The 20827-nt window shown below is 38.1% G+C and overlaps 1 protein-coding gene across 1 annotated transcript; it reads right to left on the bottom strand.

Moving 5' to 3' along the window:
- Window positions 1-18050: 18050 nt before the first annotated feature.
- Window positions 18051-20360, bottom strand: LOC116162390 (sporozoite surface protein 2-like). Its single transcript, XM_031476007.1, has 4 exons — window positions 20200-20360; window positions 19037-19370; window positions 18583-18933; window positions 18051-18479 (listed from the first exon to the last, which is right to left on the bottom strand). Exons 1-4 carry the CDS (start codon window positions 20358-20360, stop codon window positions 18051-18053), a joined length of 1275 nt encoding a protein of 424 aa, XP_031331867.1.
- Window positions 20361-20827: the final 467 nt, after the last annotated feature.

Raw genomic sequence — 20827 nt, 5'->3', positions numbered from 1 at the left:
ACAGAAACTACAGAAACTACAGAAACTACAGAGACTACAAAGACTACAGAAACTACAGAAACTACAGAAACTACAGAAACTACAGGAACTACATAAACTACAGACACTACAGAAACTACAGAAACTACAGAAACTACAGAAACTACAGAAACTACAGAAACTACAGAAACTACAGAAACTACAGAAACTACAGAAACTACAGAAACTACAGAGACTACAGACTACAGAAACTACAGAAACTACAGAAACTACAGAAACTACAGGAACTACATAAACTACAGACACTACAGAAACTACACAAACTACACAAACTACACAAACTACAGAGACTATAGAAACTACAGAAACTACAAAAACTACAGAGACTACCGAAACTACAGAAACTACAGAAACTACAGAGACTACAGAAACTACAGAAACTACAGAAATTACAGAAGCTACAGGATCTACAAAAACTACAGAAACTACAGATTTTACAGAAACTACAGACACTACAGAAACTACACAAACTACAGAGACTACAGGAACTACAGAAACTACAGAAACTACAGAGACTACAGAACCTACAGAAACTACAGAAACTACAGAAACTACAGAAACTACAGAAACTACAGAAACTACAGAAATTATAGGATCTACAAAAACTACAGAAACTACAGATTCTACAGAAACTACAGAAACTACAGAGCTACAGAAAAAGTGAAATAAAGTACCGAAGGTACCAAAATCACAGAAGGTACCGACGGTCCAGATAGTGCATAAGGTACGGAAAGTGTAATAAGCACAAAAAGGTACAGAAGGTACTGAAAGTAGGTACATACATTGAGGTATTGAATGTTTTGAGAGTTCTGTAAGTGCGAGTTATGCAGGAAATACGATAATGATTTCATAGATATTCCTTCAAGAATATTTTTGGAAGGTTTCAAGTACAGAAACTACACAAATTACAGAAATTACAGAAACTACAGGATCTACAAGAACTACAGAAACTACAGAAACTATACAGGTCACAGGAATTACAGAAACTACACAATCTACACCACCCTACAAGAACTTCAGAAACTACAGAGACAACAGAAAGTACAGAAACTACAGAGACTACAGGAAGTATACAGGAACTACACAGGAATTACAGAAACTACACAAACTACACCACCCTACACAAACTTCAGAAACTACAGAGACTACAGAAATTACAGAAACTACAGGATCTACAAAAACTACAGAAACTATACAGGAACTACAGAAACTACACAAACTACAGAAACTACAGAAACTACAGAAACTACAGAAACTACAGAAACTACAGAAACTACAGAAACTACAGAAACTACAGAAACTACAGAGACTACAGAAGACTACAGAAACTACAGAAACTACAGAAACTACAGAAACTACAGGAACTACATAAACTACAGACACTACAGAAACTACACAAACTACACAAACTACACAAACTACAGAGACTATAGAAACTACAAAAACTACAAAAACTACAGAGACTACCGAAACTACAGAAACTACAGAAACTACAGAGACTACAGAAACTACAGAAACTACAGAAACTACAGAAATTACAGAAGCTACAGGATCTACAAAAACTACAGAAACTACAGATTTTACAGAAACTACAGACACTACAGAAACTACACAAACTACAGAGACTACAGGAACTACAGAAACTACAGAAACTACAGAGACTACAGAACCTACAGAAACTACAGAAACTACAGAAACTACAGAAACTACAGAAACTACAGAAACTACAGAAATTATAGGATCTACAAAAACTACAGAAACTACAGATTCTACAGAAACTACAGAAACTACAGAGCTACAGAAAAAGTGAAATAAAGTACCGAAGGTACCAAAATCACAGAAGGTACCGACGGTCCAGATAGTGCATAAGGTACGGAAAGTGTAATAAGCACAAAAAGGTACAGAAGGTACTGAAAGTAGGTACATACATTGAGGTATTGAATGTTTTGAGAGTTCTGTAAGTGCGAGTTATGCAGGAAATACGATAATGATTTCATAGATATTCCTTCAAGAATATTTTTGGAAGGTTTCAAGTACACATGGGACATAAATGATAATGTGAAATAGAGAAAGAAGGAAAGTATAGGAAACACAGAAAATTTAAAAAAAAGTACAGAAAGTACAGAGGGTACAAGGATGACACAAAAACTATAATAGAAGTACAGAGACTATGCAAACTATAAAAAAAATGCTGCAATACTACAGATAGTACAAAAACTTCCGTGTTAAAATGTAGACACATCTGGTCGTTTGCGATAAGCAGTTTTTTTTACGAGATTTAATTCACGCGCGTGGTCTTATCGAAGAAATAAGGTACAGAACATGTTTCGAAAAATTGCGCGTTATTTCGGGAACGCCGTATGTAATTTAAGATTTTTTTTAATTTTTAACTATTGACCGTTTGTGTGCGGGGTATTATGTCCAAAAAAGCTGTGTAAGCTTTTCTTGCAGGAATTTTGTTTTAATTGCTACATGTGTTCCGCAATAAATTTTTGTCATTGTCCATCAATTAATGTGTGTGTTTATTCGAATCCTTTGTACGACCTAGATAGAGTTTTTTTTATTCGTGCCCAAGATTATTTCAAGTGTTAATAAATTCGTTGGAACTTTCGGAAGTTGATCAAGTTCAATGAGTCTCTCAAATTAAAGAAAATTAAGTCAATATTAGGATTTTTCTTCTAGCAGGCGCCGGATGTGTACGAGGAGAGATGATAAAATTCTAAGTTTCGATTTTGATTTGTTTTGAGTTAGCCGGAGAGGTGTTCTCTGTCTGACTTAGTGACCGCACGCCATCCATTGCAAACAGCAATAGATTTTGGAAAACATTCTGAGTAGATTACACTATTGCAGCAGGAATTTGTAAAAGTGTTTGGCACAAAGAAATACATCAATCAATCAATCAATCAGATTCCAGAAAGGATTGAAGGACGATTGTCCATTTCTAGAAAGGAGAATTCAAAGAGAAGGTAGATAAGTAAAATCGGAAAGATTTTAAACAGACTTCGGGAACGTTTTGGATAAGCTTATGCCAAAAACAGAGGCCAAGGTTGTAACGGTTGGATGCGACCTTAAAGTGTGGTAGGTACCTTTGTATGATTGTATGTTTTTTGCCCATAGTATGATTATTGATTTGCTGTCTTCGCAAATTTTCGGGGTTACACGACTTGAGATCTTCTCCTAGATGGCGATTTTGTAGTTCGATTGGCACTTAAAAATTTTTGCTAATGTGAAATTGGTTAGAAATCGGGACATCCATTTGGTTGGTTTGCAGAAAACAGATTGGGGATTGTCCGGATACCGTTTTTTACATCATTAGGTGTAGTTAGAAACACGCGATAACTTTGCTGGTTACTTACGGAGATTGCAACAAGTCGTGCCTAGCTAGTTCGTGGTTTTTGCTCCGGAAGTATTCGGCCAGATTACAAATAATCTGTTGTACTTAAATAAGCACGTGTAGCATGCGGAAATGTATCTTTCGTTTGAGTGTTAAGGGCAAATTTGTTTTAAAAAATTATTCTCCACGCAAATGAAATGAGTAGTGAGCTATAAATTAGAATTTTACTACAATTTCTTAGGAACGCATGATGAATATTGACAGAATTATACCTTTGAAGCTAACGCCTTGGTATCCGAGATAATATTGACGTTTCCATTTACGGCATTCTTGACATGAATGTGTGAAATTTGTCGCTTATTTAACTTGTTTACCGGTCGCATTAACCAAATTGGTTATAATAACGCGTCCGTTATACTATATAATTAGGTAGTCTTATCGGCGCGGCCGGCGACGTTCGAAGAATGCGAAAAATCGACGCGCCGGATCGAAGGAACGCTCTGTATAATATTTATACAAAAGGCGCAATGCAGTTTTAGCATGAACGCGTCTATTTGCTTACATTTTATGGTTCATCGAAATACATTCACGGAGAGTCTCTTAAACTTGTCAAGTGCATCATAAACTACAGTTAAAGAACTTAACAATGGCCGATACTTAAATATCAACGATTTCAGATCTTTTTGTTACACGGTTTGTAATTGTTAAAGTTCTAGTGGCCTTTCTAGCTTCGTTTAGTCACAGCACAAACTTTATACATCATTCATAAAAATAATAGGAAACGATTATAACGGGCTCTAAATTCAATGGCCGAGGAATTTGGCGAGCCTTTATGGATTGATTTCCTGTAATTGCTTAATGATTTTATGTAACCGTAAGGTATTTAGATTTTCGGGTCGAAATTCGGTCAATGTACCACTAAATCCGATGCAATTGTGCCATAAAAGTTTGTTACATCTATTTTGTGCTATTTGTTGACGTATGATATAAGTTTTGTGCTTTGGTGGGGTGTTCAGTCCTCAACTTATCACTTCAGGAGCTAAGGAGTAGGTACCTACCTATGTTTGGGATTGATTCACAAACTTATTACGCAAGTAGCGTCCCTTTATTATACCAATGTACTGAAAGCTAAAAATTACTGAGAGGACAAAGCCCTCTTCTATTGTTAGTCCTTATCTATATCTGGTATTATTCAAGTCAAACGCAAACCATACCTTAATCCCACGTCCCAGTTGCCCAGCTCCTCCGAGGTTTTGGGCACAGAAATCTTGCCACCCATCTTGGAAGCTAAAATGGCAAATCTTCTTACAATATAAATTATAACTAAAATGCAATTTCTTCTTTAGTATCCCCCTCGACCACTCATTCCTGCTTCTCTCTATGATTTCTACCTCCGTACAGTTACATAACATGTGTTCTATATGTCTTCTTCTTCTTTTCCGCATATTCTACATTTTCTTTCTTCTCCTTGTCTCCATTTCTCTTTCCCTCTCTCTGCATTCTCGCATCTGAATCTGGCTATTGATTTAATATTTTTCCTTCCTTATTAGCTCTTTATAACTACCACTACCTCGTCCGCTCTCTATTTTCACCCTCTGTTGTTGTATTTGTGCATCTAGATCCCTTTTTGCAAACTCTTTTTCCATCTCTTCTCCTACTCCTCTCCCCCTTTCTACCGTCCGTATCCATTTATTTCGTAATATTTTTCTCTTTATATTTATATTTATTCCTCGTGGTCAAGCATTATTTCACCAATTCGCGATCTCTATCGACCTTTTCCACGAATCTTACCGCCATACTCCCCGACGCTACCCTTATCTTTTTCATTTTTGCTTCTTCCCCTAATATACCTACCATTCGGTGTCCTTTTTAACCCTAATACTCATCTTTCTTTAACTTGTTACAGTTTCTCCCATTCCTTCTATCCTTCACCCAAACCTCGCCGTTCTCTCTCCTGTTTTCTTCCTATTCCTTTTCCTTTGTTACTTCAACTGTATTCTGCATCCGCGAGCATTACTTTATTTCCTCTTACTTCAATTGTTCTCACCTTTACTTGTAGATTTTCTTTTAGCCATTCCTCCCTTTTTCTATCTCTACTCCCTTAGTCGTTATGCTGTTCTTTATTTTTTCGCTCAATTTCTTCTTCGAGTTTGTGTATCCGCCCTATAAGTTCTTTATTTCCTTCTCCCATTGCTCTTCCCTTCTCTTTCATTTTCTCCATTAATCCTCTAATCCCTCCGTCATCTTCTCCTTCATTTTTTTTCAGGCCATTTGCTAGTACTTTCTCTAGCTTATGGAGTTACTGTATGTATGTGGCTTCTCAATGTGATTTCTGTAGTTTCTGTAGTTACAGTAGTTTCGGTAGTTTCGGTAGTTTCTGTCATTTTTGTTGTAGTTTCGGTAGTTTCTGTAGTTCCTGTAGTTTCTGTAGTTTCTGTATTTTTTGTTGTAGTTTCGGTAGTTTCTGTAGTTCCTGTAGTTTCTGTAGTTTCTGTAGCTTCTGTAGTTTCTGTAGTTCCCGAGGTAGTTCCTCTAGTTTCTGTAGTTCCTGTAGTTTTTGTTGTAGTTTTGGTAGTTTCTGTAGTTCCTGTAGTTTCTGTAGTTTCTGTAGTTTTTGTTGTAGTTTCGGTAGTTTCTGTAGTTTCTATAGTTTCTGTAGCTTCTGTAGTTCCTGTAGTTCAAGCAGTTTCTGTAGTTTCTGTATTCTTTGAAGTCCCTGAACTCCTTGTTGTTCTGTAGTTTTTGTCATTTCCGTAGTTTCTGCAGTTTCCGTAGATTCAATAGTTTCTGTAGCTTCGGTAGTTTCTGTAGTTTCCGTAGTTCCTATAGTTTCGACCGTTTCCGAAATTTCCGTAGTTTTCGTAGTTTCTGTAGTTTCCGTACTTTCCGTAGTGTTCGTAGTTTTCGTAGTTTCCGTAGTTTCTGTATCTTCTGCAGCTTCTGTAGTTTCTGTAGTTTCTGTAGTTTCTGTAGTTTCTGTAGTTTCTGTAGTTTTTGTTGTAGTTTCGGTAGTTTCTGTAGTTCCGGTAGTTTCTGTAGCTTCTGTAGTTTCTGTAGTTCCTGTAGTTTCTGTAGTTTCTGTAGTTTTTGTTGTAGTTTCGGTAGTTTCTGTAGTTTCGGTAGTTTCTGTAGTTTCGGTAGTTTCTGTAGTTCCTGTAGTTTCTGTAGTTCCTGTAGTTTCTGTAGTTTCTGTAGTTTCTGTAGTTTCTGTAGTTTCTGTAGTTTCTGTAGTTTTTGTTGTAGTTTCGGTAGTTTCTGTAGTTTCAGCAGTTTCTGTAGTTTCTGTAGTTTCTGTCGCCTCCGTAGTTCCTGTAGTTTCTCTAGTTTCTGTAGTTTTTGTTGTAGTTTCTGTAGTTTCTGTAGTTTCTGTGGTTCCTGTAGTTGTCGTCGTTTCGGTAGTTTCTGTAGTTTCCGTAGTTTCAGTAGTTTCTGTATCTTCTGTAGCTTGTGTAGTTTCTGTAATTTCTGTAATATCTGTAGTTTTTGTAGTTTTTGTAGTTTTTGTAGTTTTTGTAGTTTTTGTAGTTTTTGTAGTTCTTGTAGTTTTTGTCGTTTTTGTAGTTTTTGTAGTTTCGGTAGCTTCTGTACTTTTTACAGTCCCTGAACTCCTTGTAGTTGTGTAGTTCCTGTAATTTCCGTAGTTTCTACAGTTTCTGCAGTTTCCGTAGATTCAATAGTTTCTGTACCTTCCGTAGTTTCTGTAGTTTCTGTAGTTTCTGTAGTTTCGGTAGTTTCTGTGGTTTCTGCAGTTTCTGTAGTTTCCGCAGTTTCTATAGTTTCTGTATTTTTTACAGTCCCTGAACTCCTTGCAGTTGTGTAGTTCCTGTAATTTCCGTAGGTTCTGCAGTTTCCGTAGATTCAATAGAGTCTGCAGCTTCTGTAGTTTTTGTAGTTTTTACAGTTTCTGCAGTTCCCGTAGATTCAATTATAGTTTCTGTAGCTTCTGTAGTTTCGGTAGTTCCTGTAGTTTCCGTAGTTCCTACAGTTTCCATAGTTTCCGAAATTTCCGTAGTTTCTGTAGTTTCTGTAGTTTCTATAGTTTCTGTAGCTTCTGTAGTTCCTGTAGTTCAAGCAGTTTCTGTAGTTTCTGTATTCTTTGAAGTCCCTGAACTCCTTGTTGTTCTGTAGTTTTTGTCATTTCCGTAGTTTCTGCAGTTTCCGTAGATTCAATAGTTTCTGTAGCTTCTGTAGCTTCGGTAGTTTCTGTAGTTTCCGTAGTTCCTATAGTTTCGACCGTTTCCGAAATTTCCGTAGTTTTCGTAGTTTCTGTAGTTTCCGTACTTTCCGTAGTGTTCGTAGTTTTCGTAGTTTCCGTAGTTTCTGTATCTTCTGCAGCTTCTGTAGTTTCTGTAGTTTCTGTAGTTTCTGTAGTTTCTGTAGTTTCTGTAGTTTCTGTAGTTTCTGTAGTTTTTGTTGTAGTTTCGGTAGTTTCTGTAGTTCCGGTAGTTTCTGTAGCTTCTGTAGTTTCTGTAGTTCCTGTAGTTTCTGTAGTTTCTGTAGTTTTTGTTGTAGTTTCGGTAGTTTCTGTAGTTTCGGTAGTTTCTGTAGTTTCGGTAGTTTCTGTAGTTCCTGTAGTTTCTGTAGTTCCTGTAGTTTCTGTAGTTTCTGTAGTTTCTGTAGTTTCTGTAGTTTCTGTAGTTTCTGTAGTTTTTGTTGTAGTTTCGGTAGTTTCTGTAGTTTCAGCAGTTTCTGTAGTTTCTGTCGCCTCCGTAGTTCCTGTAGTTTCTGTAGTTTCTGTAGTTTTTGTTGTAGTTTCTGTAGTTTCTGTAGTTTCTGTGGTTCCTGTAGTTGTCGTCGTTTCGGTAGTTTCTGTAGTTTCCGTAGTTTCAGTAGTTTCTGTATCTTCTGTAGCTTGTGTAGTTTCTGTAATTTCTGTAATATCTGTAGTTTTTGTAGTTTTTGTAGTTTTTGTAGTTTTTGTAGTTTTTGTAGTTTTTGTAGTTCTTGTAGTTTTTGTCGTTTTTGTAGTTTTTGTAGTTTCGGTAGCTTCTGTACTTTTTACAGTCCCTGAACTCCTTGTAGTTGTGTAGTTCCTGTAATTTCCGTAGTTTCTACAGTTTCTGCAGTTTCCGTAGATTCAATAGTTTCTGTACCTTCCGTAGTTTCTGTAGTTTCTGTAGTTTCTGTAGTTTCGGTAGTTTCTGTGGTTTCTGCAGTTTCTGTAGTTTCCGCAGTTTCTATAGTTTCTGTATTTTTTACAGTCCCTGAACTCCTTGCAGTTGTGTAGTTCCTGTAATTTCCGTAGGTTCTGCAGTTTCCGTAGATTCAATAGAGTCTGCAGCTTCTGTAGTTTTTGTAGTTTTTACAGTTTCTGCAGTTCCCGTAGATTCAATTATAGTTTCTGTAGCTTCTGTAGTTTCGGTAGTTTCTGTGGTTTCTGCAGTTTCTGTAGTTTCCGCAGTTTCTATAGTTTCTGTATTTTTTACAGTCCCTGAACTCCTTGCAGTTGTGTAGTTCCTGTAATTTCCGTAGGTTCTGCAGTTTCCGTAGATTCAATAGAGTCTGCAGCTTCTGTAGTTTTTGTAGTTTTTACAGTTTCTGCAGTTCCCGTAGATTCAATTATAGTTTCTGTAGCTTCTGTAGTTTCGGTAGTTTCTGTGGTTTCTGCAGTTTCTGTAGTTTCCGCAGTTTCTATAGTTTCTGTATTTTTTACAGTCCCTGAACTCCTTGCAGTTGTGTAGTTCCTGTAATTTCCGTAGGTTCTGCAGTTTCCGTAGATTCAATAGAGTCTGCAGCTTCTGTAGTTTTTGTAGTTTTTACAGTTTCTGCAGTTCCCGTAGATTCAATTATAGTTTCTGTAGCTTCTGTAGTTTCGGTAGTTCCTGTAGTTTCCGTAGTTCCTACAGTTTCCATAGTTTCCGAAATTTCCGTAGTTTTCGTAGTTTCTGTAGTTTCCGTAGTATCCGTAGTGTTCGTAGTTTTCGTAGTTTCCGTTCTGTAATTTCTGTAGTTTCTGTGGTTTCTGTAGTTCATGTAGTTCCTGTGGGGTCTGTAGTTCTTGTAGTTAATGTAATTTCCGTAGTTTTTGTAGTTTTCTTAGTTTCGCTTCCCCTTCATGGAATTCTAATTAAAGGTCTCAGCAAAAAGAAATGTTTCCCACCACTTTTTTCTGACACTTTATCAAAAGAGAGAGTTTTTGCGAAGCGGGGGGGGGGGCGGGTGAGGGGGCGGCGAACTGGTTTTATTCTTCATGGTAGGTACACTAATGAAAGATCTCAACGAAATGAATTAATTTCTTCCAATCATAGCCTTCCTCCTTGGCCCCTTATCGTGATCGGATATAATTCCTTATACCTTATGGACTGATTGTCGGAGGAGGGTACTAACAAAGGGCGACTGGCGACTTTTTCCGCCTTTCATATACTTACTGTATTTTTCGTACTTCTAGTACTTTCAGTACTTTTTATTCTTGCTTCTGTAGTTCTAATATCTCTTCTAAGTTGTGTACTTAGTTTAGTTTCTATAGTTTTGGTTGATGTTGTAGTTTCTGTAGTTTTTGTTGTCTTTTTAATTTCTGTCATCACGAATTATTCGTAGTGTCTCTTCCTTCGTCTCCTTTGAGTACAAAATACAATGCAATACAATACAAAATGGGGGCCATTTTCTTTCAGGCTTATCTAATTTTTAACCCTTTCACATACGTTGGTGGAGTACTATTAAAGAATAAGATTTAAATGAGTAATTAATCAGTAACACCAAAAACGTAACAATATCTGTCAGGCCATTGATGACAGAAAAATGAAAGGACAATCGGCAATTCATCTCGTCCGAAAAACTTGCGCATTGTGTCATACACTGCCACAGTAGACATAACCGATACTTCGTTTCGTCCTAATTTCTCTACCAAACGAACTCGGCAATATTTTTTGGACACCGCGCCCCCCAAAAAAAAAACGCGCTTAACGAACGAGATTTTTTGTGTCATAAAAATGAAGCACGGGTGGTGTGAGTGCCATTGTCGTACCTACGACATCGTGTCTTTTACCTGAACTTCTATTTAGACACGCTTGAGATTTGCTGTACGGCGAACCCTTTTAAAGAGCGAAAACAATCGCGACATTTTTATTCCCCTTTTGCGGCGTCTGAATAATGTGCGGATTTATTAACCCATTCACATGCGCGAGTCCCACAATAGTGCAATAACGCCTTCGCTTTCATCCTTGCCGTGGAAGTCGCGGACGAACGGGATAATGGTGGTTCACTTGACGTAGAGGACTGGAAGTTGTTGCGATTCTAACGCCGATTTGCATTTGTATCATTTCCGGTGTGTAGTTGAGAATTGTTTCGTGGAAGAGGTTAGTTGAACGCCCCAGTCACGCTTGCAATGGTTGGACAACTGCAACAACCCTTGTGGCGTACACTTCAACCCCTCAGAAGGGGGTCAACATACAGTGTAGTGCATGTCATAAGACCTCCTTTGTCCTTAATTCTCTTATCTGCACATTTGCTCCATTGTTAGCTTGCATTTTTGCATATTTAATTTCTTCCGTCCATTTCCAATCACCCCCTTTCCAAATCTGATCATTTCCTACATTTGCCGCCATTACTTTCCTTTTCCAATACCTTTCCATTGTTCCCATCATTTCCTTTATCTGTTCTGCTCCTGTTGTCGTCCGCGTATGTCAGGAACCATATTTTTCTTCTTCCCACCACCACATCCCTCCACCTTGGCTCTGTCTTAGGACTTTGTTCATGTTTCTTAAGTACAAATTAAATAAGGTTGGGCTAAATGGACATCCCTGTTTTAGTCCAAAACACTTCAGTCTCCTTCCCTTCAATTCTTACCCTCAATCTTCTCTCCCCACATAGTTCCTTGATTCAGTTCTTTAACGTTTTGGAGATTTTCCCATCTTCCATCGTTTTCCGTACTTTTCCCTTTCCTCTTTGTCAAACGCGAACGCCTTTCCACCCTTTTTTACACAATTCCACACTTACCCATAATTTCCATACTTCGGGTAAACCCCCCCCCCCTCTTTTCCATACCTTGTTTACTAGATTTCCCATTCTTTCCTTGACCCTATCTGTGACGAAAATCCAAGCGTCATTACCCATCTCCTTTTTCCCGGTCGCTTTCCCTTTCTTCAGTCATCTCCTTCAACCTCCTCTCCTCCGACCTCTTCCCTAGCCTCCTCTCTCTCTCCCGCTTTCTTTGTAGTAACTTGACAAAATATTGTTTCCATTCCTCTAATTGTATTTCCCTCTGTTTATTCCCTTCCAAAAATCTTTTTCTGTTTTCACTTCTCTGATTTGCTTTTCGTGTTCTTTTTTTTCTCTCTCTTTTTTCTTCACATTATCATTTGTATTTTTTTCTGTTTTCTCACCTGTTCTTCCTCTTCTTTCTTTCTTCTGTACACGCTTTGTCCCACCACTTCTTTCTTTTTTCTCCCGTTTTTTTAATACGTTCCTCACTCCGCTTCTGTATTCCCTCATATTTCTTCTCCTTGTTCCTCTAGTCTGCTTCTACACTTCTCCTCCATGTCTCTTGTCCATAACTGTATCTCCCTTTGACTGTGACTTAGCCTCAGTTCCATCGGTTGGTGATCCGCTTCTATCCTTGTCCCTATCTTAAATTCATCCATTTCTTCCAGTACTTTTTCATTTAGTATTCTGCAATCAATTACCGACCTCCCTCCTCCTCCCATGCATGTGGATTGCCCGAGTCCCGCCATATTTTCGTTTGTTATTCTCCAATCTCTCCTTTCTGATCATTCCAGTAACTTCTCCCTCTTTGTTGCACTTTTTATCCCTTGATTTTCTATCTTGTGTTCCTCTTCCCATCTCCACCCATTTTCCTTTAATTCATGTTCTGGTATTAAAATTCTCCCCCACATTACCCCCTTCGCCACTCTTTCGTCTTGCATATTTTCGACTTTATTTTTTAATTCTTTCATTCCTTCTCTGTTGTATATCGTTATCACTCTCATTTCCTTTCCCCTTCCATTTCCACTCTTTCGTTACGTCCCCTAATTCGCTTATCTCTTTTCTTACTTCTCTTCCATATGTATTCATTCGGAATTATTTTCTTCTACCTTCCCCACGACATCATATTCCCTTAAAAACTCCCAGAATCGAGCGCCTTTGCCAGCTACCGCCTCTACATTCCAAAATATCACTTTCATTTTACCCTTCTCCATTTTTATTTCGTTTTTCTCTTTTCTTTTGTTGTTTTTGCTTGTACCCCCACTCCCCGTTCTCTCCCGTCCTATAAAGATTTTCATCTCTTGTTAGATTCTCACTCTAAACCCCTCTCACTCTTCCCCCTTGTTTTCCTCACGGTTCTCACTTTGCTTTTGGTACTCCACAACTTGACAAAATAATTTCCATTCCTCCCTCCCACGTGTTCGATTTCTCTTTTTTTTCTTTGTTTATCCTCTTCCAAAAATCTTTTTCTCTTTTCACGTCCCTGATTTACTTTTCGTATTCTTTTTGTTTTTCTAACTTTTTTTTTACATTATCATTTGTACTTTTTTCCTGTTTTTTCACCTGTTTTTCCTCTTCTTTCTCTCTTCTGTACACTCTTTGTCCCACCACCTCTTTTTTCCCCCCTTTTTTTTAATACTTTCCTTGCTGCTCTTCTGTATTCCCTCATATTTATTCTCCTTGTCCCTCTGATCTGCTTCCATACAGCTCCTCCGTGTCTCTTGTACATAACTCTATCTCCCTTTCACTTTGACTTTACTTAGATTCAGTTCCATCGGTTGGTGATCCGATTCTGTCCTTGTCCCTATCTTAAAATCACTTATTTCTCTCAGTACTTTTTTATTTACTATTGTGTTACCGACCTCCCTCCTCCTCCCATGCATGTGGATTGCCCGAGTCCCTCCATATTTTCGTTTGTTATTCTCCAATCTCTCTTTTCTGATAATTCCAGTAACTTCTCCCTCTTTGTTGCACTCTTTATCTCTTGATTTTCTATCTTGTGTTCCTCTTTCCATCTCCCCCCATTTTCCTGTAATTCATGCTCTGGTATTAAAATTTTCCCCCCACATTACCCCCTTCTCCACTCTTTCGTCTTGCATATTTTCGACTTTATTTTTTAATTCTTTCATTCCTTCTCTGTTGTATATCGTTATCACTGTCATTTCTTTTCCCCTTCCATTTCCACTCTTTCGTTTCGTCCCCTAATTCCCTTATCTCTTTTCTTACTCCTCTTTCAATGTATTGATTCGGGATTATTTTCTTCTACCATCCCCACGACATCATATCCCCTTAAAAACTCCCAGAATCGAGCGTCTTTGCCAGCTTTATTGCTTTCTTCTGTCTCATTTTCTTTTTCAAGTTTTTTATCCTTTTCTCTCTTTTTTCTTATACCATTGCTCTTCCTCTCTCTTCATTTCCTCCCGTGTCCCTCCTATTTCCTTCATCATCTTCCCTTTCATTGCATCTATTTTCTCCTTTGACTCTTAGACACTCTTCTTATTTCCTCCTTTACTTCCGTTATGTTGCTCTTTATTTTTTTTTGTTCTGTCTCATTTTCTTTTTCGAGTTTTTTTTGTCCTTTTCTCTTCTTTTTTCTTATACCATTCCTCTTCCTTTCTTTTCATTTCCTCCCGTATCCCTTCTATTCCCTTCATTATTTTCCCTTTCATTATATCTATTTTCTCCTTTGACTCTTAGACACTCTTCTTATTTCCTCCTTTACTCCCGTTATGCTGCTCTTTATTTTTTTCTTCTGTCTCATTTTCTTTTTCGAGTTTTTTTATCCGTTTTCTCTTCTTTTTTCTCATACCATTCCTCTTCCTTTCTTTTCATTTCCTCCCGTATCCCTTCTATTTCCTTCATCATCTTCCCCTTCATTGTATCTAATTTCTCCTTTGACTCTTAGACGCTCTTCTTATTTCCTCCTTTACTCCTTCCATCAATTTCTCCATTGCTTTCTTCATAGCTACCCCTTCCCTCAATTCGCTCCCATGCCCCTTCTTCTATTACGTTTCTCTCATTTTTCTCTTATTGCTCCTTTTAAACACTTCAAACCACCCTTCCCTTCTTGCTCCCTACATATCTTTTCTCCCTAGACTCGTCCCCGACCGCTATGGTCTGCGCAATGTGTGTTGCCTATCCGTGTCGTGTGTCACATGGCGGTGACCTTGGAAAGTATGTTCAAGTGAAGTTCAAAGTCATCAAAGGTCAATGGTCCCATTTTTTGTTGTCATATTTAACTTCCCATGTTACCAAAGGTCAACGAGCTCATTTTGTGAAGTGTCACATTTTACTCAATGACTCCACTTTTATAATGTCCTATTTTGTTTTCAAGGTCAACACAGTTCAATGACTTCATTTCTGTCAAATTTTATTTAATTTTCAAGGTCAATAACCCAATTTTTTTCGGTGTCATATTCTGCTTTTAAAGTCAATGTCATATTTCATTTTCAAGGCAATCAGAGGTCAATGACCCCATTTTATAGTCCTAGTTCATTTTCATTGCCATCATAAGTCAATAGGCGTATTTTTGTGGTGTCCTATTTCACTTTGAAAGTTATCAAAGTTCAATGACCTCCCATTTTACGATGTCATCCTTCATTTTTTCAAAGTCACCGAAGGATAATGACCCCAGTTTTGTGGTATCATCGGTCAATTGGTGAATCAAAATGAAACGTTAAAAAACAAGATAAAGATTATAGAAAGACAAAAGAAAAGGAAAGAGAGCTATAAACGCCAAATACAGAAATCCCAACATGCCATAGACCACGTATAACTTAAAAAAGAAAGGAAAATAAAAAGATGCAAAAAAAAGTACAAAATGAAGAAAATTAGGCACTGAAAATAGACAAAACTGGGACTAAATATATGCAGAAAGGAACTGCTGAAGATGAAAAACACCTAACGATATAAAGACTAAAAGGAAGCCAAGGAAGATCAATAATAAAAACCTAGAAATCAGAAAAAAGGTAATTCAGTATCAAAACTCTTATAAAACCAAACAAAGGTACAAAATAAGGTCCAAATAGGATTGAACCCTTGAAAAGGGGAAAATAAAATGAGATTAAATTGAAGTCAATAATTTGTTACCTATACCAAAATATTCACTCCCCTTTTATGATTTGGGATAATATACTATCAAAAAAATTCCTAAAATCTATGGATTCGGTTGCATTGTTAAAAATCTCCTTTCTCAATTAATCGAAGTTTTACAATTTTACTTTCCAAAGCGTTAACGTAATTGAGTACCTAAATGGGAGATGCTACAGAAACTGAAAATTAAATTTAAAAAATAATTTTAACTACATTATGGTATATCTAAAACTGTGATTAATCTAGAATCTAAACTGTAGACCCAGTGCTCTTTCGATTACCGATTAGTTTTAAGAATTGTAATCTTCTCATAGTGCTAAAAGGTTTTGAACAGTTTTTAAAAGCCCTAAACCTCAAAGATTCTTGACGATTTTTTTAGGATTATTGACCGACTTCTACGGTTACTGGTAACAATTACAAGTGGATCGAAATGGGCCAAAACTGGACCGGACTTGGTTTCAAACCGTCACCCTATAAGTCAATAACACTCTGTATAACGGCTCTCTTGGATCATGCAAACGCCATAAATCAAGTTTACGGTCACCCAGTAAATAAAGCGACGAGAAATTGTAATGGAAATCGTTACCAATTGTTCGAATCCGTTCAAAAAAAATGAACATCGCGCCAATAAAACGCTGTTTGCATTTCTCGAAAAAAATCCGCGTCTAAGAAACTACAAACGTCCCATAAATCACTCGCGAAACGTCCCACTAATACATAAAACATAAATTGCAATCATATCACGGGCGAATGTAAAAGTCCCGCATGACTCCGCGTCCATTTTTATGAATTTCTCGGAATTCCATCTCGCGCAACTGACAAATTGCTCTCCGGAATAACGAAAATGCTTGAAATTTTACTGCCCCAAGCTCAAATCGGACCGATTGGAATTTATGGAATGTCGTTAACGCCGAACAAACGGATTAAAATCGATAAAAGTTTTCTTTACGAGCTAATAAGCTGCATGCTGCAGGTGATGATGCTCTTTTGGACTACTCGTCTTTAACCCTAAAATTATCCGTCATTTTGGGATGGCAGAACTGTTACACTCGCTTGAATACTTTCTGAAGAAGACCAAATGTTAGAATCCCATCCCCTATCTTATAGGTTCCTGTTGTCCCTATTTTTCATTATCTCTTTCCTCGTCACATTTTCTTTAATTTTGTTTCACTCTTTGCTCTAAATAGGGAGAAATGACACATATTACGTTGATCGCAATCATCCATATAAATTCTTTACATTATCGCAAACCAAAATTTATTTTGGAAAAATTGCTTAAAAGATTCTACTTTTCCTATTTCTACGTGAACCTTTTTATCTCCTTCTCTGTCGTTATCTCTACCATTCTCTGTCCGTCTTTGCATTTCTCCGTCTTTCATTCCCACCTTCGCCCTTTATCAGTCCACCTCTGCTTTATTCTGTACTCTGTCTTTTTCAGCCTGTATCTGCCTCCCTTTGCAACTGGTTTCGTGCTGCTCCTTTCTTCTCCGCTCTGTCCTTCTGTCTGTACATCTCTCTCTGCCACCCTCTGTCTTTCTTTGCCTCTCTCTGCACTTTTCTGTTTCAGGAGAATTTCCAGATGACCTAAGGAAATTTTCAGAAGTCTGATATGTGATTATCAAACGAATCAGGGAATGTCATATTCTTGAAAACCTCTAAAAGAATAAAAAAATAAAAAGAACAGGATGAAAAGAGAAACGAAGAGAGGGAGGAGAAAAAGAGAAGCCTGAGAGGAGGCAAAGAAATCAAGCGAAGCAGACAAAGCAGATGAGACAAAAAGGCAGATGTGGAAGAAAGAGCCGAAGAGTCAAAGGAATCGGAAGAATAAAGGGTAACAGGGGAGCAGGCGAAGCAGGGGGGACAAAGGAAATATAGGAGGCACAAAAGACAGAGAAAGCATAGAAGATAGAGGAGGCAGAGGAAGCAGAAGGAAAAGAAGAGGAAGAAGAGGAAGAAGAAGAGATGGATGATTAGAGCTCCCATATCTACTACATAAAGAAGTACCTCGCCACTTCGACCAATTCTTCGGATCTTTCGGATTCTTCAGTTTCATCGGATTCCTCGGATTCTTCGGATTGTTCGAATTCATCGGATTCTTTGGATTCTTCAGATTCTTGTGGTTCTTCGGATTCTCCGGATCCTGTGGATTCTTTGGATTCTTCAGATCCTTGGGGGTTCTTTGTGTTCTTCGAATTTTTCTGTTTCTTCTGATTCTTCAGATTCTTCGGATTCTTCGGATTCTTCGGCAAGAGTTGAAGAAAAGAAGAGAAAGTAATGAGAATTCCTCGGATTCCCGGGGTTCTTTTTTTCTTCGGGTTCTTCGGATTCTTCGAATTTTTCGGATTTTTCGGATTCATCAAATTTTTCGGAATCTTTGGAATCTTCGGATCTTTCGGATTCAGAGTTGAAGGAGAGAATAGAAAGTAATGATAATTCCTCGGATTCCTCGGTTTCCTCGGGTTCTTCGGATTCCTCAAATTCTTCGAATTTTTTGGATTCTTCGAATCCTTCGGGTGCTTCGGTTTCTTCGGATTTTTCTTTTTCTTCGGATTCTCCAACAAGAGTTGGAAAGGAGAAGGGAATGTAATGAGAATTCCTCGGTTTCTTCGGATTCTTTGGGTTCCTCGGATTCTTCAGATTCTAAGAATTCTTCGGATTCCTTGAATTATTCGGATCTTTCGGATTCAGAATTGGAGAGAAGAGAAAGTAATGAGAATCCCCCGGATTCTTTGGGTTCCCCGGCTTCTTCGGGTTCCTCGGTTTCTTCGGGTTCTTCAGATTCTTCGAATTTTTCGGATTTTTCGGATTCATCAAATTTTTCGGAATCTTTGGAATCTTCGGATCTTTCGGATTCAGAGTTGAAGGAGAGAATAGAAAGTAATGATAATTCCTCGGATTCCTCGGTTTCCTCGGGTTCTTCGGATTCCTCAAATTCTTCGAATTTTTTGGATTCTTCGAATCCTTCGGATGCTTCGGTTTCTTCGGATTTTTCTTTTTCTTCGGATTCTCCAACAAGAGTTGGAAAGGAGAAGGGAATGTAATGAGAATTCCTCGGTTTCTTCGGATTCTTTGGGTTCCTCGGATTCTTCAGATTCTAAGAATTCTTCGGATTCCTTGAATTATTCGGATCTTTCGGATTCAGAATTGGAGAGAAGAGAAAGTAATGAGAATCCCCCGGATTCTTTGGGTTCCCCGGCTTCTTCGGGTTCCTCGGTTTCTTCGGGTTCTTCAGATTCTTCGAATTTTTCGGATTTTTCGGATTCATCAAATTTTTCGGAATCTTTGGAATCTTCGGATCTTTCGGATTCAGAGTTGAAGGAGAGAATAGAAAGTAATGATAATTCCTCGGATTCCTCGGTTTCCTCGGGTTCTTCGGATTCCTCAAATTCTTCGAATTTTTTGGATTCTTCGAATCCTTCGGGTGCTTCGGTTTCTTCGGATTTTTCTTTTTCTTCGGATTCTCCAACAAGAGTTGGAAAGGAGAAGGGAATGTAATGAGAATTCCTCGGTTTCTTCGGATTCTTTGGGTTCCTCGGATTCTTCAGATTCTAAGAATTCTTCGGATTCCTTGAATTATTCGGATCTTTCGGATTCAGAATTGGAGAGAAGAGAAAGTAATGAGAATCCCCCGGATTCTTTGGGTTCCCCGGCTTCTTCGGGTTCCTCGGTTTCTTCGGGTTCTTCAGATTCTTCGAATTTTTCGGATTTTTCGGATTCATCAAATTTTTCGGAATCTTTGGAATCTTCGGATCTTTCGGATTCAGAGTTGAAGGAGAGAATAGAAAGTAATGATAATTCCTCGGATTCCTCGGTTTCCTCGGGTTCTTCGGATTCCTCAAATTCTTCGAATTTTTTGGATTCTTCGAATCCTTCGGGTGCTTCGGTTTCTTCGGATTTTTCTTTTTCTTCGGATTCTCCAACAAGAGTTGGAAAGGAGAAGGGAATGTAATGAGAATTCCTCGGTTTCTTCGGATTCTTTGGGTTCCTCGGATTCTTCAGATTCTAAGAATTCCTCGGATTCTTTGAATTATTCGGATCTTTCGGATTCAGAATTGGAGAGAAGAGAAAGTAATGAGAATCCCCCGGATTCTTTGGGTTCCCCGGCTTCTTCGGGTTCCTAGGTTTCTTCGGGTTCTTCAGATTCTTCGGATTCTTCGGATCCTTCGGATCTTTCTGATTCTTCGAATTCATCGGATCATTTGGATTCTTCAGATTCTTGTGGTTCTTCGGATTCTTTGGATTCTCTCTTTGGATTCTTTGGATTCTTTGGATTCGTTGGATTCTTTGGATTCTTTGGATTCTTTGGATTCTTTGGATCCTTTGGATTCGTTGGATTCGTTGGATTCTTTGGATTCTTTGGATTCGTTTGATTCTTTGGATTCTTTAGTTTTTTGGGGTTCTTCGGATTCTTCGGATCCTTTGAGTTCGAATTTTTCTGTTTCTTCTGATTCTTTGGATTCTTCGGATTCTTCGGACTCTTCCGATTCTTCGGATTCTTCGGCAAGAGTTGAAGAAGAGAAGAGAAAGTAATGAGAATTCCTCGAATTTCTCGGGTTCTTTGGTTTCTTCAGGTTCTTCGTCAAAAGTTGAAGGAAAGAACAGAAAGTAATGAGAATTCCCCGGGTTCCTCGGTTTCTTCGGGTTCTTCGGATTCTTCAAATTTTTTGGATTCTTCGAATCCTTCGGTTTCTTCGGATTTTTCTTTTTCTTCGGATTCTTCAACAAGAGTTGGAAAGGAGAAGAGAATGTAATGAGAATTCCTCGGTTTCTTCGAGTTCCTCGGATTCTTCAGATTCTACGAATTCTTCGGATACTTTGAATTATTCGGATCTTTCTGATTCAGAATTGGAGAGAAGAGAAAGTAATGAGAATCCCCCGGATTCTTTGGGTTTTTCGGCTTCTTCGGGTTCCTAGGTTTCTTCGGGTTCTTCAGATTCTTCGGATCCTTCGGATCTTTCTGATTCTTCGATTTCATCGGATCATTTGGATTCTTCAGATTCTTGTGGTTCTTCGGATTCTTTGGATTCTTTCTTTGGATTCTTTGGATTCGTTGGACTCTTTGGATTCTTTGGGGTCTTTGGATCCTTTGGATTCGTTGGATTCTTTGGATTCTTTGGATCCTTTGGATTCTTTGGATTTTTTGGATTCTTTGGATTCTTTGGATTCTTTGGATTCTTTGGATTCATTGGATTCTTCGGATTCTTCTGATTCTTCGGACTCTTCCGATTCTTCGGATTCTTCGACAAGAGTTGGAGAGGAGAAGAGGATGTAATGAGAATTCCTCGGTTTCTTTGGATTCGTTGGATTCTTTGGATTCTTTGGATTCTTCGGATTCTTCACACTCTTTGAATTCTTCGCATTCTTTATATTCTTCGCATCTTTCGGATTCGGAATTGGAGAGAAGAGAAAGTAATGAGAATTCCTGGGATTCTTTGGGTTCCT

This window comes from Photinus pyralis, unplaced genomic scaffold, assembly GCF_008802855.1.
Source record: "Photinus pyralis isolate 1611_PpyrPB1 unplaced genomic scaffold, Ppyr1.3 Ppyr1.4_LG10, whole genome shotgun sequence".
Classification (NCBI taxonomy): domain Eukaryota; kingdom Metazoa; phylum Arthropoda; class Insecta; order Coleoptera; family Lampyridae; genus Photinus; species Photinus pyralis.
Note: the sequence above shows the minus strand (reverse complement) of the source record. Positions and strands in the feature narration are given on the sequence as shown.